Source organism: Vanellus vanellus (genome assembly GCF_965231255.1).
Source record: "Vanellus vanellus genome assembly, chromosome: 3".
NCBI classification, from domain to species: domain Eukaryota; kingdom Metazoa; phylum Chordata; class Aves; order Charadriiformes; family Charadriidae; genus Vanellus; species Vanellus vanellus.
The window spans coordinates 30,216,471-30,235,064 of NC_138907.1; the positions used below are offsets into that span (position 1 = coordinate 30,216,471).

At 36.8% G+C, this 18,594-nt stretch overlaps 1 protein-coding gene across 1 annotated transcript in view; it reads left to right on the top strand.

Moving 5' to 3' along the window:
• The window catches only part of PLEKHH2 (pleckstrin homology, MyTH4 and FERM domain containing H2), a 50,961-nt gene that overhangs the window by 12,526 nt on the left and 19,841 nt on the right, over positions 1-18,594 (top strand). The window contains exons 2-15 of the mRNA XM_082480423.1: positions 1,872-1,934; positions 2,974-3,123; positions 3,559-3,642; positions 5,152-5,233; positions 6,997-7,179; positions 8,944-9,932; positions 10,940-11,015; positions 11,495-11,589; positions 12,225-12,369; positions 14,573-14,709; positions 15,763-15,873; positions 16,136-16,222; positions 16,744-16,902; positions 17,581-17,661. Of these exons, the coding sequence (XP_082336549.1) occupies positions 1,872-1,934; positions 2,974-3,123; positions 3,559-3,642; positions 5,152-5,233; positions 6,997-7,179; positions 8,944-9,932; positions 10,940-11,015; positions 11,495-11,589; positions 12,225-12,369; positions 14,573-14,709; positions 15,763-15,873; positions 16,136-16,222; positions 16,744-16,902; positions 17,581-17,661 (2,442 nt within the window). The remainder of the gene's footprint in view (positions 1-1,871; positions 1,935-2,973; positions 3,124-3,558; positions 3,643-5,151; positions 5,234-6,996; positions 7,180-8,943; positions 9,933-10,939; positions 11,016-11,494; positions 11,590-12,224; positions 12,370-14,572; positions 14,710-15,762; positions 15,874-16,135; positions 16,223-16,743; positions 16,903-17,580; positions 17,662-18,594) is intronic.

Sequence of the window (18,594 nt, forward strand, 5' to 3'; positions counted from 1 at the left end):
TAGAAACGCACCGCTACTGCTTAATACTTGTACAGTGGTTTAGTGATTATTAGATACTGCTAGAGAGATTAGTTGTTTTCAGGTTTAAGCCGAGTCGGAGCTAGTTGAACTGCAGTGGCACCTGAGTAGACCTGGAAAGCAACATTTGCAGGTTTTATTTCCATTTATTAAATCTGCCAGGTTTCTGATACGACCTTATAGCGGAAATGAATTTTACTCAGGGGATGTAAATAAATTGCCAGTTACTGCCACAGCAATTCCATGCGTTTGCAAATCATTTGACTGTGAAAACTGATGAACAACTTGCTACCCATCAACAATGAATTTCACATTATAAATATCTGAAGGAGTTTTCTGTCATAATATTATAGAGTATGAACAATGTTCATTATTGATATAATAGTTGCACTTCTACTTGGTTTAGCATAGTGCTTTTACTACCGTGGAATGTTAGCTGACTGTATATTCAGAAATAACCTTGATTTCTGAATCCTCAACTCACTAAAAAAAAATGTCTTAAAAACAGTATTAAAGTGAGCCTTATAAACCAAACTTCTGTTTGAACATAAAACCAAAAAGACAGATGGAAAGTAACCTTAGCATTCAAAATGCTAATAATTAAACTCAAAATCTCAACATGGAGTCATATAAATATGAAATTAAATACGTGTGATCAGAGAGGAACAAAGACAAAACAACTCACTGGGGACCCGTCCATAACCATGTGTACTGTGAAATGTTTGTTGCTCTTGTATCCATGGTGTGTTGTGGTATTATGATGTAGACTTCAGGTTTTTGTATTGTATGAGAAAGTACTAGGTGGTCAGTCACAGCTGGTATTTATGTTAGTGAAAACTCATTTTATCCATTTTCTGTTTTTCATTGATAGGAAATGATGACCCTGTGTCCTTGTCTGGATGAGGTGCTAAAAGTACACAGAACTGTTTCATGTGATTGACAACATAATAGGGAAGAGAAAAAAAGAATCAGAGAGTGAAAAAGAAACTGAAAGATGCCAGAAATCAAGTAAAACCAGGACAGAATGAAACTGATTATTTTAAAACCAAGCAGTAAACTGGAGAAGAAATGAATGGTTTTCATTTCATAGAATCATAGAATGGTTTCGGTTGGAAGGGACCTCGAAGGTCATCTAGTTCCAACCCCCAGGAATCCACAGGGGTTTTCCAAGGCCCAGGGCAAAGGTTGAGCCTATTAGACACCATTATAAAGTAATGGATCACAGTCTCTCACCACTCAAAAGTGACCTGCACTCCTCCATGTTATGCTGGTCTCTGTCTTCATCCATTCCTACTGTGGCTTTTCACATATTTTTTCTGTGGAGCATGAGTCCACCATGTCTTTTCTGCTGCGTACCTGCTTTCACACAGAGGGTGGGGGAGTCTGGGACAGGCCTCGTAGCACAGTTCCTCCCAAAACCTAAATTTGTTGACTTTAGAAGAATTAGCAGCCACATTTTATAATGTGCCAAGTACCCTTTACTCTTGCCAGTTTTGGAAGGACACAAAGGAGCTTAGCACTTTCTAAGAGGATGAGCCTGCATGAGGGAAGTTTCAGGGCTATTGTCAATGGAATTTCTACTCTTGGTAGCAGTCACAAAATTACACTATGAAGAAAAATTCTATTATTTTTTTTTTTTCTGTAGAAGAATCTTAACAATGTTTTAATACGGTCATAATGATGAATTATATTCCCAGTCTGACACACTGTTTGTTCTTCTATTTTTATGCTCCTGCCCATAACCTGTCTTTTCCTTTTTCAAAAACAGACCATGAAAATATATTTCACTGTGGTATTTCTGGCGACGAGCAGAGGGCATGGCCATTTTACCATATGTTTTTATGTGTCTACAGATGCAGCAGCTTGAGAAACAAGTTATAGATGCTGATCGTCAAGCAGAGAGAGCATTTCAGCAGGTATATGTATAAACTGAAAAATATCTCCACTAGCTATGTGCATGTTACTGTAATGAAGGGAAATTCAGAAAATTGCTATTATTCTGAAGTATTGCTCAAAAGAGAGAAGACAGTTTATTTTTACATCTATTGATTTGTCTTACAGAGATGTTCTAATAACTCTCTGCTCACTATCCAGTTCAGTTCAATAAAGTCAAAGCTAACAGCATGAATCAAAAATAGATACATGTAATGAGCTGCTTCATTGATGCATCATGAGTCTTTGATACGTGATGCACATGGAAACAAAAGGGAGAGGAAACTGACCTATTTTAGAAAATCTGTAAGAAAATAAAACGAGGCTATCCAATACAGTCACTAAATAGGATTATTCTATGTTGTTCTTTTTGTACAAGTTACATCATCTAAAGAATGAGATTGTGGGTAAATGTTTAACCAAAGTTGCCTTTTGATTCCAAATGGCAGATACAGCTACTGCAGACATTTTATGAATATATCTCTGTTATTCCCTAAAAATCCTATGTATCTTATTGTGAGACAGACGGAATCTGAAACTGTAAGAATAAAAATGTTCATGTACTAATTTGGAGTTAGAAAATGTTCCTGACTACAAGCGAAGTACTTTTCAGCCATTTTTTAGAATGCTTCTGATAATTTGTTGGTTTTTTTGACATTGTGCAATTGTTTATTTATTAAAACGTTGTTTATTAAGCCTAACAACAGCTCCCAATACTTAAACTGCATTATTCTGATATTGGTGTTTCTAACAGCTTGTGTGTTACAAACCTAGAAGCCTGTCACTGATACTAACAAAATCCGTTTAAGGTCTGTTGGTGTTTTGCCAGTCCTATTGGTATTAGATGCATTGGGAGACATAACAAACTGTGGAATTTCCTCTCAAATAGGCTTCAGAACTTTGCAGGGTTATCTTGAATCTTAAGTGTAGAGGCAATTTTCATAGTCCATTTTGTGATTAAATTACTACCTTTAACTTGGAGTATTATGTTTCTTAAAGTCTTATGTTTGACCTTCCAAATAGGTGCAGATCATGGAAGAGAAACTGAAAGCAGCTAATGTTCAAACAAGTGAATCAGAAACTCGGTTGTATAAGAGATGTCAAGATCTGGAGATCCTGATACAAGATAAAAATGACATAATACAAAAATTGGAGCAACAACTTGAAGAACAGGTTAGAAGTAATGGTGTTAGAAAAGATGAGCATCAATTCCATTCTTAATTATACTAAAGGAAGATAAAAATTAAGATCAATAGAAAACAGAAAAAGTGTAGCATTATTTGTGTTGTTTGATTAAAGAGGTTCCCATTAGAAATATATCATTTGAATAAGGTTTATTCACTTGCAAATTATGCTCTGGCTTCCTTTGAAAGAACATCTAACTTTTAAGAGGGGAAGGATGTTCTTCCTTTTCACTGTCTCCTCTGAAGAGCTTTCATTTTTCCTAGAGGAAACAGAAGCCTCTGTGAAGTGCCTATTCATCATTTTTTTTAAAACCACCATGCATTGCCCAGGAGACTGAATTACTTCGCGCATTCGTAGGATTTGTGTCTTCAGGCAGACTATAATACTCAGTGAAAAATATGCTTATGTCAATTTTTTTTCCAGAAGCAAATAAGACTGCAAGAAGCAAAAATCATAGAAGAAAAAGCAGCTAAAATAAAAGAATGGGTGACAGTCAAGCTCCATGAGGTATAACTCTTGCTACAATACTTACACAGAAAATAGAATGGTGTGACTGGATATCCCTTAGGCTTTTTGGCTGTTAAAGGGCTTTGTGCCATAGTAAAAAAACGCTTCCCAATTTCATTGATCTATATAGTTAATTGCTTGAAAGGAAAAATGAAAACAACAGCACAGAGAGCAGAGGATCCATGTCACTTAAATTCCAATGTCTAATTTGGTCAGCTACTATATCTGTGTCCTCTTTATGGAGAAAGGGCCCGGAACTGCTCTCTGGAAGGTCTACTTATCTCCACTAATCGAGAGAGATTAGCTGGCAAACTGAGCTTGCTCAAGCAGATGCCTAAAGTGTGAATAATCCCCAGAAAGCCGACCAAGTCTGCTGGGGCTTGGCAGAAAAAAGGACTTGATCATTTTTTATTTTCCGATGCCCACAGCACTCTTAGTCATGAATAGTTTCAGGGGCACCAGCTCTATTCTGTAAAGAGACCAGTTGTCTCCCTTGTTTCTCTGCTGTGGTGAGATAACCATGTCTTTGCCCTGCCTAGGGCTGCCAGTTTTGGTGTGCAGCTATGCTTCCTCCTCCTTGTGTGTACAGAATTTAAAGTTGCCCATAAAAGTTAAAATCCTACTCTGTTGTGGTTAACTGGCAATCATAGTCACTCCAATTGAAAAACCATTAAATTATTAAATTATTATTTTTAAAGTAGGAAGCTAGAAGTATCATTTACTACTAGTCTGCGAGGGGAGTTTTTGAAGTAATTTAATAGAAATGCAATTAAGTTTAGCTAAAATTATCTTGAAAAAAATTGGACAAAATCAAATATGACTCAAACTATTTACTTAGTTTAAAACATGGAGAATCTTAGGCTAGTTTCACAGAGGTGGCTGGGTGTCACCCAATGGGAAGTGGAATTGCTGGCTCCCCTCTATGTGATATGGGATACACAGATTCAGATCTTCTCTTTGCCTAATTAGTACCAGGAGTTTGAACCAACATCTTTTACCTCCTGGTAATGGGCTACAGCAATGGGTTGTTGAGTTTTTTCTTCCTGTAGAAGGTCTTCTGCTCTGTATGAAGTTTTTCGGTACCTATTTTTTTAATCTTTGCTGTGGGATGGTAGGAAGCATTAGCACCATCATTCCCTCTAATTCTTATGCTTGCTCTTGGGTTTGCCAAGCGGCACAAAAGTTTGTAATCTGAGCCCTCTGCTTTAATTAAAAATGCCAATGCAGATTTCTTTTTTCTTAATTATTAAGGCTTTTTAAAGCAGTCTTGGGTTTGCTTGGTTGGGGGCATGATTTTAACAGAAGTTGAGGAAACAATCATTGCAGGGAATTACATTGTTCAGAATAAACAAATGCCTAGACTGGCATTAAGAGAAGTAGCAGAGAGGAGCTTACCATTTGAACTTGCTTTATCCTTAGATAGGCAGAAATTAAAGAGAAAGTCTAAATGATGTAATGACTTAAAAAATTGTTTCACCGATGGATAAGATTACATTTATGTGCTTTTAGTTAGAGGTGGAAAATCAGAACCTTCGCTTGATCAACCAAAAGCAAACCAAAGAGATGCAAACAGTACAATCTAAACTGCAAGGTAAATGTACAAATCTTTTTAAAGCTTTTCTATATATAGCATACTTCTTTCTATTCCATATTAATCTGTGCATCCACGTAATTGAAATATTCTGTGAAATCGCAAAGATTTCAGTTAGTGTGAATTGACATCACAGTGACTGTACAGGAAGGTGTTAGGCAAGCAATAATTAATTTTTATTAAAAAGACACACAGACAAACCACAACTGGTTTTTGTTGAGTGAACAGGTATCTCTGTTATTTAAGAGGTTCTGCAAGTAGTAAGATTTGACTGGACTTATGTCAGATCTTTGCTTTTGCTTCTTTATAGCATAAGTGGTCCTAGCACTGTTAAGGAATAGATGAATGTCAGTCTGCATCTGCTTTTTCCAGCAAATGCTAAGCTGGGAGTCAAAATTCTGATCAGTTTTTTTTAATTACTACATTGACTAGAGTGATCCAAAACCTTAATTCAGCCACAGCATCACTAGATTCCTCTCCAAGTGAATATAGTTACTTTAAAAATCGTAAAATGGGAGAGAGGAATATCCCCTCCAAAGAGCATTATTTCACATTAATCAAAGTTGAATTGTATTTTCCGCTGTATTGCCTGTTCACCTACTTTCTTAAATCTCTCTGAAGGTTCCCACAGTCCTCTCCATATTTGGTTGACCTGACAACTTACTATCACCTGAAAATCTTGTTAGTTTGCTACCTAGCCCTCATTTCTTGATAATGTATCTCATGTATGTATGTACATACACAGACATTTAGAAATGTATGTATATGTGTATACGTATGTGTATATACATGGGTATTATGCATAATATATGAAAATATAAATATTTACAAAATACATACGTACACAATATGAAGCTTTTAAACTAAGATGCACCTCTGTTAATGAGGAAACTGGATTGTTTTTTTTTCTTTGCTATTTTTTGATCAGTAGCAATTCTATATACTTCAGCATTTAACAGCTTTAGTCATCCTCTTCTGAGAGATCTATTCAAAGGCTTTTTGAGACACTAAGAATTTGTCAGCTGGTTTTCAACACACATTTACTGATACACTCAAAAATATTAAGAAATGTATTACCATTTGCAGTGTCCATGCTAGTAACAGGCTATAAATTATGATTGTGTGGTACTGTTTTAAACAGTTTACAGCTATGGATAACGGCCTTTTGTTCCTGGATGTGCCAGGACAATCTGTCCCTAAGAACAAATTTCATACTCTCAAGGGAGTTAATCATTTTATGTTTTCACCTTCTCTTAAGTCCTCCATATATATCTTCTAAGGCTGGTAACTTACTTCTTTGCTGTTGCACCTATTAAAGATTCTCTTAATATTTTTATCTGAAGGGAAGGCCATCACATATTTTAATACCATTGTTCTACAGTCTTTCTCATATTATATATCCTAGCCCAATCCATAGGTTTAATTTCAGTCACAGGAGAATAAGATCAGGTATTTCCACTAGTTTTTCGTTCTATATTAAGTGCACGTTTTGTATCTCATCTCTGTGAAATTGTTAAAAGAGATTGTTTTTTTTCTTTCTATATCAAAAAATCAGTCTTTAAGAACTAGAAATGTAGCTCTGGGTTTCTTCTGATATGGGAGGTATTGGGTAGATTTTTATTCCTATAATAAATTTTTATTATCTTTTTGATAACTTTTAGTTATCTTAAAAAAACCCCAACTTTACACTGCAAAGTAAAGAGACCAATAGCATAGCTTTCTGTATCCCATTAATGCCAGATTTCTGAATTACTGTTCTTCAGAAGCTACAGGCAAGAAATCTGTTACTTCAACACAAAAACCTGGAGACTGTCAACGCCTAAGCAGTTTGACTTTTGGATGCTTTTCAAATAGAGCAAGAAGTCCTCAACAATCTCCTAAGTTTGAAGAAATGAGCAAGTCTTCACCTAAAGAGTCAGACTACACTGAAGGCAAAAGCATGCTAGGTATTTAGTCACCAATACTGCCATTTTATTCTGACACAGGTGGAAAAGTAAAATCGACAACTACGTCAGTGTATCCAAACTAGCTCTTTTCAAAGTACAGTACATAGTAGTACTCTCTCCCTCTTTAATGCTAGTCTCTATTATTAGGAAGAAATCCTGTTGAGAACTAGAGTCTCCATAATACCACTAATACATTGTTTGGCAGCGTGCGGTGGCTGATGGGTGCTTCAGCTGCAAAGGAAAGAATTTGTTGTGGCCCAGGTTTGCTCCACAGTAGCGTAAGGAGTTTAAGGCTGCCAGTCCCCCAGGGAGGACTGTTAGGTCTTTATGCCTGTGTAGAGTCTCACGTAAGTCCAGTTTCTGTGGATTTTATCTATGCTATCACTGGTGTCCCAGTGTTAGTTTTATGCCCTAATTCAACAAGAGCAACTCTGTAATCTTTCCTTAGTATGATCAAGGTCAGAAAAAAGAGAAGGGAGTCTCAGGCATCTTTTCGCACCTTTGTTTCCTGTACGAAGAAGGAGAAAGCTCCCTCATCAGTTCATACAGTTTCCCCAAAAGGCCCTGAAGTCTGCTAATGCCAGCAAATTGGTGTGCTGTTACGCTGTTATAAGCGTAAGCAAGTCCATTGCAGTTTGCTACTTCCCTGAAGCAATGAAAAGCTCACGAAGGAGACGGTTGCTCTGGTCCTTCATTTGAGTCCCACAGTACTATTTATGGCCTCAACATTTTCTCCACAGTTAATCGTGGTACCCAAAATTACAAGTTGAGGTCTGTAGAAAATCAGAAATTGAAATAGATCCTATTAATATTTTGTATATTTATATTGTAGCAAGTTCATTATAAAGGTGCGTTTGTATTATTATTTCCATTTTTATAGATGAGGGAATAGAAGTAAGAATCTTTTTTTCAAGGGAAGGGATAAGAAACAGAACCTTAGGCTTGCCTAGATGGAAACAGATGAACTTTTGTGACTTCATTACTTTAATGTGGACTAAATTAAAATCTTTGGCTTATCCAATCCACTTTGACTTCATACAGCTATTTAACATTAACTTTCCCAAGTGTCTGTGTCCCTAGTTCTTGCATCTGTTTTAACTCAGGGGGAGCGCATAGGCCTCACTGGCACTCTGCAAGCTGTAGCTCTCTCTTGCAAAACCAGGTAAAAATGAACATCAGAAGCAAAGCTATTTTTAATACAGCATCTTTCCCTAGGCATTTTTCACGAGCCTGTCTTGTATATCTTAAGCATTGACCACTGGGAATACAATAATAGCTTGCAGAAGAAATTTCTGTGTATAAACACCGTAGAAACGCTCAGAATACTTGATTTGTTAATGTAAATCTTTTCTGACAAGCTTTTATTAAGCTTTAATTTTCCTTCGATTTAATAAAGCAGCTAAATTTATATGCCTTCTTAAGTCTTTGGGTTTGGTTTTTTTTTTTTTTTGTTTTCATACATATGTGATTTAGTTTAAAATATGGCTCCATTCTGCTTATCTTTACATTTATTGCCATTTTTAGTTTGGCTAGAACTTTGAGTAATGTCTGTTACAGTTTTTTTGAAATATCATTACAACTTCAGTTGCATTCAAAAATTTAACAATATTTGTCTTAAGCTTTATTATTTACAATATTAAAAAACTTAAATGCGCTTACGCATTTGAAATTACCTACTTACTGTTTGCAGACATGATGACAAAATCCTTTAGCAATCAAGTTTGCTAAAGTAATTTTCTCATGTTCATTATATTTTTCCTCTAGAGAAGGATATCCTGGAAACTACCTTTGCTGGTCCTGCACACGAGACCAATAAAGGTCAGAAGTCATTGCAACAAAGTTCCTCTGGATCAGAGCAGAACAAAAATGTGAGAACAAGCTGTTCATCCAAAGATATAGACAGTGACATGTCAAAGAACTCCTGCACTACTGGGAGTGACTGGAGCTCAGACGAGGATGGAGGAGACAATAAAGGATTGAAATCCAGGTGTGCATCAACTCTTTCAAGCCACACATCTGAAGAGAATGCAAGGTACAGTAGAGTGGGAAGCGAAATGTATTTGACAGCATCTGATGACAGTAGTTCTCTATTTGAAGATGAGAGTTTTGGTGTTCAGAGGACTCAGCACAAGAAGTTGTACTCCTGGCAGCAAGGGTCCCAAAGAAAAGGCCAAAACAATCCAAGTGGAAAGTGCAACTCTGACTTCACAAGTAAAAAGAAAGACCAAGATAGTTCTTCAGATGAACTGAATAAGAAATTTCAATCTCAGAGGCTAGATTATTCATCCTCATCCAGTGAGGCAAATACCCCAAGTCCAATTTTAACCCCTGCTCTGACACCCAAACACCCAATTCTAGCAACTTCTGGAGGTTCTCAATGCACAATGCCATCAGATTCCCCCTCAAATTTGCCACCTCCAAAGTTACGGACTCCTAACGTGTTTAATATAAATTCAGCATTAGCAAAGAAACATCTAAGCCAGCCCCAGCTGAGTTCTGACAGAATGTTTGGTAGAAATAGAAATGCCATAAGCATGATACGTCCGTGGAGACCTCAGGAAACAGACATTGACCTGGTGGATGGAGAAGATACTGATATTTTAGAGAAAATGGAGATGGGCTGTGATGAAGGAGTGTTTACCTATGACTGCACTGAAGCACAAAATGCTGAACCCCAGGAACCTTGTGATATGACAAAAAAGGGTGCTAGCAACAAACCTCCAACCCCTCCATTACATCGATTTCCTTCCTGGGTAAGTGTAATTATAGATATTTTTCCTGCTGGTGAAACTAACTCATTTTCATGCCTCTCTGCTATGATTTTTCTTGCCTCTGCCTTTCTTATTCTCTGTTTGATGACAAGACAGGGCATTACCTCAATTGGAACTAAGACAAACTCAGAAGCAAATTTGATTTGAAGCACAGTATTTCTGCTGTTGAAAAACATGGTCACTATTTCTGTAGATAAAGCAAATTTTTTTCATGTCGCATTTAAGTTACATATGTCCTTTTGAGTGTATCAAAGGAGGTAATGCTTGTGACTGCATTTATTTATTTATCTTAATACCAACAGAGCCTAAGAGTGCTGGTGTCAATGCCTTTGCTATAACCATTGTACCATTCACAGTCTAGACAAGTTGACAGAAGACAACTACAGATTACAGAAGTTATTGATCAAATTTCCAAGTAAAATTTTAAAGGCATCAATCAGGGAATTAAAATAGATATTAATATGTCTGACAAGAAATCCAAAATTAACTCTGTCAAGAGTCACCGATTCTGCAGTTCCACAGTCAGAGATTTATTAATGATTCAGAGAGGAATAATGCATTAATGTAACAGCTTCTCTATGTATATATTTTAGTGCATATTTTTTCATTATACATTTTCTTATGGTGGCCTTTTAACACAAAATGGTTGGAAAGTTGCCTCCTAATGGCATTTCTCTGTTCTTAACAATCTTCCATTAAAAAATATTCTCGCTATAGTTTGTTTGGTCCCTGATAATAGTATTTTTAAAAATAAGTTACCTACAGGGCAAGCATCGTGTGAAAAAAAAGGTGAAACAGACTATGGATGTGATGGGTATGGCATATAAAACAAGGATGCATTTTTCAGTTGCTACTGATGACACCATTTTATCAACCATTTTATCACATTGCACTAATACAAAGACTAGGAGGCTATGGGGAGGTTAAACAGAAGAAAAGTAATTGTTATGTTTTAATTATTTACAATCAAATCTATTCTGCTGGTATAGGAAAGCAGAATTTATGCTGTAGCCAAATCTGGTTTAAGGATGTCTGAAGCTTTCACCATGGAATCTCTTAACAAAAGTAAGTGGTTTGGCTCTTCATTATCTCATCAACAAAAATTCTCTTCTTCTAGTGATTTGTAAGCAAGGACCAAATGTCCCATGTTCCTCTAAGATATTTTTACAAAGATTCAGTTATCTGCTATTTAATACCTAGAAGATCATTGGTTATATTTCCATTGTCTTCTCTTACCTTGCCTCTTGACTTTGTGCTGAATTTGTACTTTGTTGGCTCCAGTTTTCTTTGCAATTCATTTTTAAGATTCTATACCAGGTACCAAGGTAAAAGATTATACTTCCAGTTTAAAAAGGGGTTAGTGGTCATCACTACCATTTATTTGTACTCCTTAAAACCATTGTAAATTTCAAAAAAGCTATAAATCTCATATCTAAAACAGTTCAGGAGTTAGTTTGCTTTTTATAGCAGTTATACAATGCAAAACCTCACATTTGAATGTGGTTAATTGAGGGGTAAATTTATAAAATATGTTGCTCTTTTAGGTGCTGTTTCACTAACTTCATACTCCATATCTGGATTATATACATCTCTGATATATAAGAACATGACCACTCCTGTCTACACCACTTTGAAAGGGGTAACTGTATTACTGTTTAAAGGAAATTTTTAAATACCATTAGGCTTCACATCCAGGAACTTGCTGTTTCACATTTGATGCTACCATGCCAAATATGTCATAAGATGATGTTTAGAGATCACAGAACCTCCAAAGTAATGGAAATGTCAAATAGCTGAAAAAAAAAATTACTGCTGCTTATAAAATGTTACTAGCCCAGGTCAGTTCTTCTTAGATTCTTTGCTGATTTTTTCCAAAGGCTTGTTAATTATTGAACAGAGCCACGTGGTGTTCAATGCCATAATTAAAAGTGTGTGTATGCGTAGAAATGTCCTTGTGTCAGTGCCAAAGCTGTTTATAGTCAGCCAGCCAGCAGTAACTAATCACAGCATTGTTTATTTTCTGGCAGCCTTTTGTGATTTGGAAAGACCCATGTCTTGAGCTGCCTCAGGTTTCTGTTTCAAAGTGTGGGGGTGGTTAAGTATACAGAGGGCAGAGGGAATTCAGTTTTATGTTATATTTGTGTGCCAAAACTCACAACCCAAGTAAGAACAGCTTTGAATGTTACAAAGTCAGCAGAGCTCTGCCACAGTATGAAGGAAATGACTGATACCCTTTGTGCAAGGTAGCAAGGAATGTTGTGTTAATTTCTGCAGAAAGCAACTCAAATAAGCAACAGCCCATTTATCGATGAGTCGTCAGGATCTGAGGAAGAAGACAGCTCTCGGTCCAGCTCAAGGACTTCTGGGTCTGATTCTCGAAGCAGAAGTGGTCCGGGTAGTCCTCGGGCTATGAAACGAGGTAGGCAAAAACTGTAAGAATGAGTAACTTCTGGGAAGTTTGGAAAACTAGGCAGTTTACATGATCTTCTTAGAAATTGACTTCTTCTTAAACAGCACAGACATCTTAAATCTAGGTTTTTGTCTCAGCTACCAAAGCCTAGATCTATTATTCAAGCAGGAGAAAGGACTATTACACATGGCTTTCTTTTTATTGCTGTTATTATAGATACCTTTTTAAGGCATTAATCTAGGAGCTGGCTGTTGTCAGGAGGGCAAAGTGCCTTGTACATTTAAAGCAAGAAGCTCCATTCTATCTGTACTCTGTCATGCCAATGACTTCCTATGACCTTTACGTGTAGGTAGGTAAAAATGACATAGAGAAAAAAGTAATTGCCATCAGAAAAAAAAATGCATATATTCAAGTTTATAAAACAAAGTAACAGTTTCATGTGGTTAGAAAGCAGGTAGAAAAGTTCCCTCAACAGAGTATTTCATTCTGTCATCTCATGCAATAAAGGACTTCTTTCATTTGTACAGTGACTGTCTCAAAGTCCTGTGCACAGATTTAGTTAAAACACTTGAATCCAGTAATGTTCTGTCTTTTGTGGAAGACAGTTCTCATGGCTCTAGGTAACTGTGTGTTTTCCATCTGCAGAATGAAAATAATGTGCTTCATAACATTGAAAGATATAACGCTTCCTCATGGGGTGACAGTATCAGTGTTATATCCCTGTGAATATTTCTTCACTGGGTAAACCAAGGGAGACTAAGATCCCTGTGAGGCCAAGTGTTAAGATCCTTCATTGTACATTGCTTTAGAAATGCAAAATAACATTATTCAGTACTCTGTGTTATACCTATTAAAATCCCAGTTAGCAGATGCTCCACTTGGTCACGCTTGAGCAGGTAGACAGAGTCACTGGTCCACAAGGAGTTTTCCAGTGCCAGCCACACGTGGCGTCGAGTCCCGTTTCCAGTGGTGTAGCTACAGTTTTGCTACGTCAGTGTGAAAAGGACGCAGAGTTCCTGCTTCCCAGCAGCTCCATCTTGCTGAGTGAAAACCAGTGTCGTGGCTGCAGACTTGTTACATGCTTGCACAACAGGAAAAGTGAATTAGCTAATTTAATAGCTGGTTTCACCTACAATTTATATCCTTGGCTGTAAAATGGAACCATTCCTTTTGTTCATGCTTTCTTCTCATAAAATAGTCCTTGCATTGTTTCATGCATGGAAACCTTTCTTAACCACAAAGGATATATGTACATACGTTTGTTGAGATCGCTTTGTTTAAAAATCTAGGCAGTCACAAATTTAGGCACATAATTAGCTTGCTGCATATTTCTTATTAAAGATCCTGCTTGAGGAGAGAAGAGACCACTGAAAGCCCAGGTGGTTTACCAAAGCAATAAATGAGAAAAGATTTTTTTCAAAAATAAAATTGGCAAATGAGTATGGAAATTAATGAAACAAAGGAAACAAGGCATCTTCATTTCTATCTTGGAGAGTAACCTTTCAGAGTAGGACAAAAGGACATGTTCACATGTTTGAAAATAATTATTTCTATGATGAATAGGGGAGGAGTGTGAATTTTTATTGATGATTCACTATAATTGAAAACCAGGTGCATTTTTTTTTTCAGGATTAAAGCTAATAAACTAAAAAAAAAAATATCCTGAAATCTGGAATTCAGATTTTTAGAAATCCTCACTATAAAAATTCATAATAATTGCAAAATAAACAGTCACCTACAGCTTCAATACATAGCAGATCTTGAGCATAGCTTCTTAGTACACAAGCAGTTGCATGAGAAATCCAGATACTAGAGTGAATGATAGAAAGGGGAAGGGGAAAGTTGCTTAGTTTAATTAAAGATCCTGTATTCATTTTCTAGAGAATGAGTCTGATGCATGGCACTAACTCCCTCTTTAAAAAAGCTGCAGTAATATAACAGAATGTGATTATATAGAGAAGACATGTATTTGTTGTTTCATTCACAAGTGACTTAAACTCTGTTTAATTATGAAGAAAATGGGATTCAGATATTAGCACTGTGCTAATAGTTCAATATGCTGATATTTTAAAAAATGCTTGGTTCCAGTGGATTTATGTTGGTACTTGTGTTTGCCTGCAGATCCTACTTAGATATTCTTTCTGCATGGATATTCTGATCTCATTTGTTTCTAACGTAATAAAAAAAAAAAACCTTCATTCTTTTAATGCAGGTGTGTCTCTGTCTTCTGTGACCTCAGAAAGTGACTATGCTATTCCTCCAGATGCGTATTCAGTAGATACAGACTATTCAGAGCCAGAGCAAAAACTTCCTAAGACCTCTTCCTCATCTAGTGATAATGGAAAAAATGTGAGTACTGAAGTTCTGTGAAAACATGTACCTGTGGTGCTGTGTGTATATTTATGTTGAGAGACTGGTGCCAAATCTCTATATTCAGTCTTGCTGACTCACAGACTGCCTTATGAGTACAAATAGCAAAATATCCCAACAGTGGTAGCCATATAAGACTATAATGATTGAAGAAAAGCGGAGGATAATTCTGAGCTTCTATATAATGAATGGAAATAGATAGACAACTCAAAGCACTTGAGATTTTCCTTTCTTGGAACCAGATCTGGTATCAGATTGCATATGAAATACTAAAATCAGCTTGGCATTCCACTGAAGGAGTTGGAGACATCAGTAGAAATCTGTGGGCAGTGATACGTTTCTATAGTTTCCTCATACAGGGAAAACTTTACGCATCAGAGAAACTGCAAGTACAGCAACATGAGAGGACAGATCAAAGAAACCAAACCATTATGAGGTATTGGTCTGTCTCCGGGAGTTTTTTAATGGCCTGTGTTGGTAGTTAGAGTCTTAACATACAAGTGGATTGACTGCCTGGTGATGAAGATAATTTATTTTAAGCTTTCTTCACAGAGCAAATCTGTGAACTCTGTCTATAGGTGTACATACTAAAAAGTATGTCTGTGCGGAGCTCTGGATTATGGTGCTCTATATCTGGTCTGTATGTTAGGCCCTGTAGTTGGGAAAAGATACATATTTACATTGTATTCATTGTGTTCCTTGTTTAATACAAATAAGTAGAAAGTAAAATCAGGAATCATCATATTCTTCATTCTTTTGTATAGTTCTGGGCAAATCACTTACTCTCCTTCATGTACTATAACAGTAAGTAGGGGTATTAATTAGCTATCCAACATGCATGGCATTTGTCTTAATTGATGCTTGTAAAAACTTTGTCATTGGACTGTCTTATCAAATAGTGTAATTATTATTTAGCATGCTTTTAAGTTATTAAAATATCTGTGCGTGCGTGTGTGTATTTATACATATCTCTAAGGGGTATAGGTATGTATGTGTACCTAACTGCTTTTTATCTAATTTCTGAATAATCAGGAACCTTTGGAAAAATCTGGATATCTGTTAAAAATGAGTGGTAAAGTAAAGACCTGGAAACGACGCTGGTTTGTGCTAAAAGGAGGCGAATTACTGTACTACAAATCTCCAGTAAGTACATGTAACTTATCTGCTATTTAATATTACGTTGTTTTTACTGAGAATCTAGGGCTGCTAGAAGGAAAGGAAATGCATTCCTGGTGTCTGAGCTGTTAGAGAGTGATTCAGCATTCAGTTCCTCAAGAGGTGTACAAGATACTCAATGTCTAACTAGGAAGTAGTTATCAAGATTAATGTTTAAATGAGTTCTATAATTATTTATTGCAATTTGTCTGTAGATTTAAAATATTCTTTTTCCATTCTTTCCATACAGAGTGATGTCATTAGAAAACCCCAAGGTCAAATTGAGCTAAATGCATCTAGCCACATTGAAAGGGGTGATGGAAAACAAACAATTCAGGTGCCTGCTTTTCTCATCTGTGTTTCAGTGGGTATTTATTCCCTCCATCCCCAAAACTGACCCCTTGTTCCAGTCCCTATTGCACTGGAAGTCCAAATGTGGACTTGGAATTAATCAGTGCCCTTCATTTGAAAGCAAAGTATCATTTCAGTTACAGAAACTATAAAAAGGCCTACATGTGTAGTCTTGTTTGTATTGCTACAAAGGTCAGATCATCACATAATAGATATAAATAAAGAGAGTAGTCTTGGGGCCAGCCATTAGGGTTGAGAGAAGTTGTTTCTCTGAAAGGAGATTGAGTTTTCTCAACTCTGCTGTCCTGGAACTTTTCAGATAAAGCCTTAGAAAGGGTCTGTCTGCTTTGTCTGGCCACAGAATGTTTCATTAATGAAAAGTACATTGGGGAAAAAAAATCCCCCAAAGTTGTGAAACTACATTGGGAAGTATATGTTATAATCTTCACACTGTGGGGTCAAACATGTAGTGTTCCTAAAGCTCAAAACTCTTTTGTTACTACACAGCTGACCACAGAAAAACGAACATACTACCTGACTGCAGATTCTCCCAACATCTTAGAAGAATGGATCAAAGTACTACAAAATGTTCTTAAAATACAGGCTGCAAGCCCACTTTTCATACAGCCCGAAATCAAGCCAACCATGAAAGGATTACTTACAAAGGTAGGAACACTTTCCTTCCCCCCAATCTGCCTTATTCCATATTTCTTAAGAATAATATCTAGATGAAAATGGCCCTACAATAAAATAAATACAAGCAAAACAGACGCGTATTTGGTTTCCCAGTGCTTTACAATGTGAACAATCCAGAAGGACTATCATCTCACCTACTTTGGGCAATGTGTTTTTCCTCTGGATGTTTGATTTGATTTGGTTTTTCTTTTTGTCTTTTTAATTCATGAGTTCCTGTGTTGAGTTCCTCATTTGCACTTCAGTGATATCCTAGTTCAGCACATGTTTCAGTAGCTACTTGACCTACCTTATTTCAGAGGAGTGCTCTTTTTCTATAGTACTCACCGGAACAGATTATTTCAAGATAATAACGATACTGTATAAAAGGAATTGTTCTCTTTTAATTTTTTCCATTTCCTTAGCTTCCACTAATTTAGGCCTGATCCAAAGCCAAATGAAAAACCCACACTGGCCTTACTGGGCTTTAGATGAGCATCTAATGCTTTAATTCTTATGCCCTTAATACAGTTACTCAGTTTTAATTATTTGTCTATGTGGAAAGGAATTTGAACTAAGGCATTTACTCCCAACATCACCAAAATTCAGAGATGGTGAAATGCAGTCTGTATTTCTCTGGCTGTGCTTGTTCCTAATGTTCTGTAATTTCAGGTGAAACACGGATATTCCAAAAGAGTTTGGTGTACCCTAGTTGGAAAAGTTCTGTATTATTTCCGTAATCAAGAAGACAAGGTTGGTCCCTTACTTGTTTCCTCAGTGAATGGAAGATAACATACTGAAGTAGACTTTAAACAGTAAGGTACAGCGTTATTAAGGTACAATTAGCCTGGGTAGTATATGCCCATTTTATCATGATTACCAGATATTTAGACTTCACAGATTGTCAACTTGGAAAGTTCCTATCTAATAGACAGTACTCCAGGGCACACCCATGGGTCGTCTTCTCCTACAGGACATGATATATATTCTGCATCTTCTTATCTCTAGCCAAAGGGGCACACCAATTTGCTGACAGTTCAGGCCTCCCTTTCTGACAGGCATGAGACTCATCAGAAAAGACCTGGCTGCCACTTACTTCTGGAAGCTGATCCTTTCTAATGTATGTTTGCAGTGGGCAGTGACTGCGAGTTCCAATAAATTAAATTTTTATCCATTAATTGACTTCCAAATCCTGTTCTTTGGTATGCCACCGTACCTCCACAGTGCTGCAAAGAAGGCAAAAAACCCCAAACCCTAGCAGGGTGCGGAGTTTGCTGTTTTGCAGATGTGTGTCTGTGGAGGGGATTTGTTCCCACTCCTCATCAGGATTATGGAAAAGGAGCTCACTGTCTACAAGTGATGAAGTGGACAGAAACAGAGATGGAGGACAGCAAAAGAAAGGGATGAGAAAATTATTTCTAAAACCTAGGAAAAATACTGTTTGAGGAAGAAAAGGAAGAAATAGGATCCAATCCGCGTTAAGTTAGCCTCCCAACATCCCATATCCTGTAGGACACAAGGAGCTGAGGAAGAGCAAGACCTGGCTCTTCCACATTGAGCCTGAGCTTTAGTTCTCTACCCACACTTCTGAACATTGTTGGTCCTAATATTTCCAGTCATATTTACCTACAGAGACAGGACAAAGGGACAATTCCTAAACATACTTTTCGCCTGTCCTTTGCTACC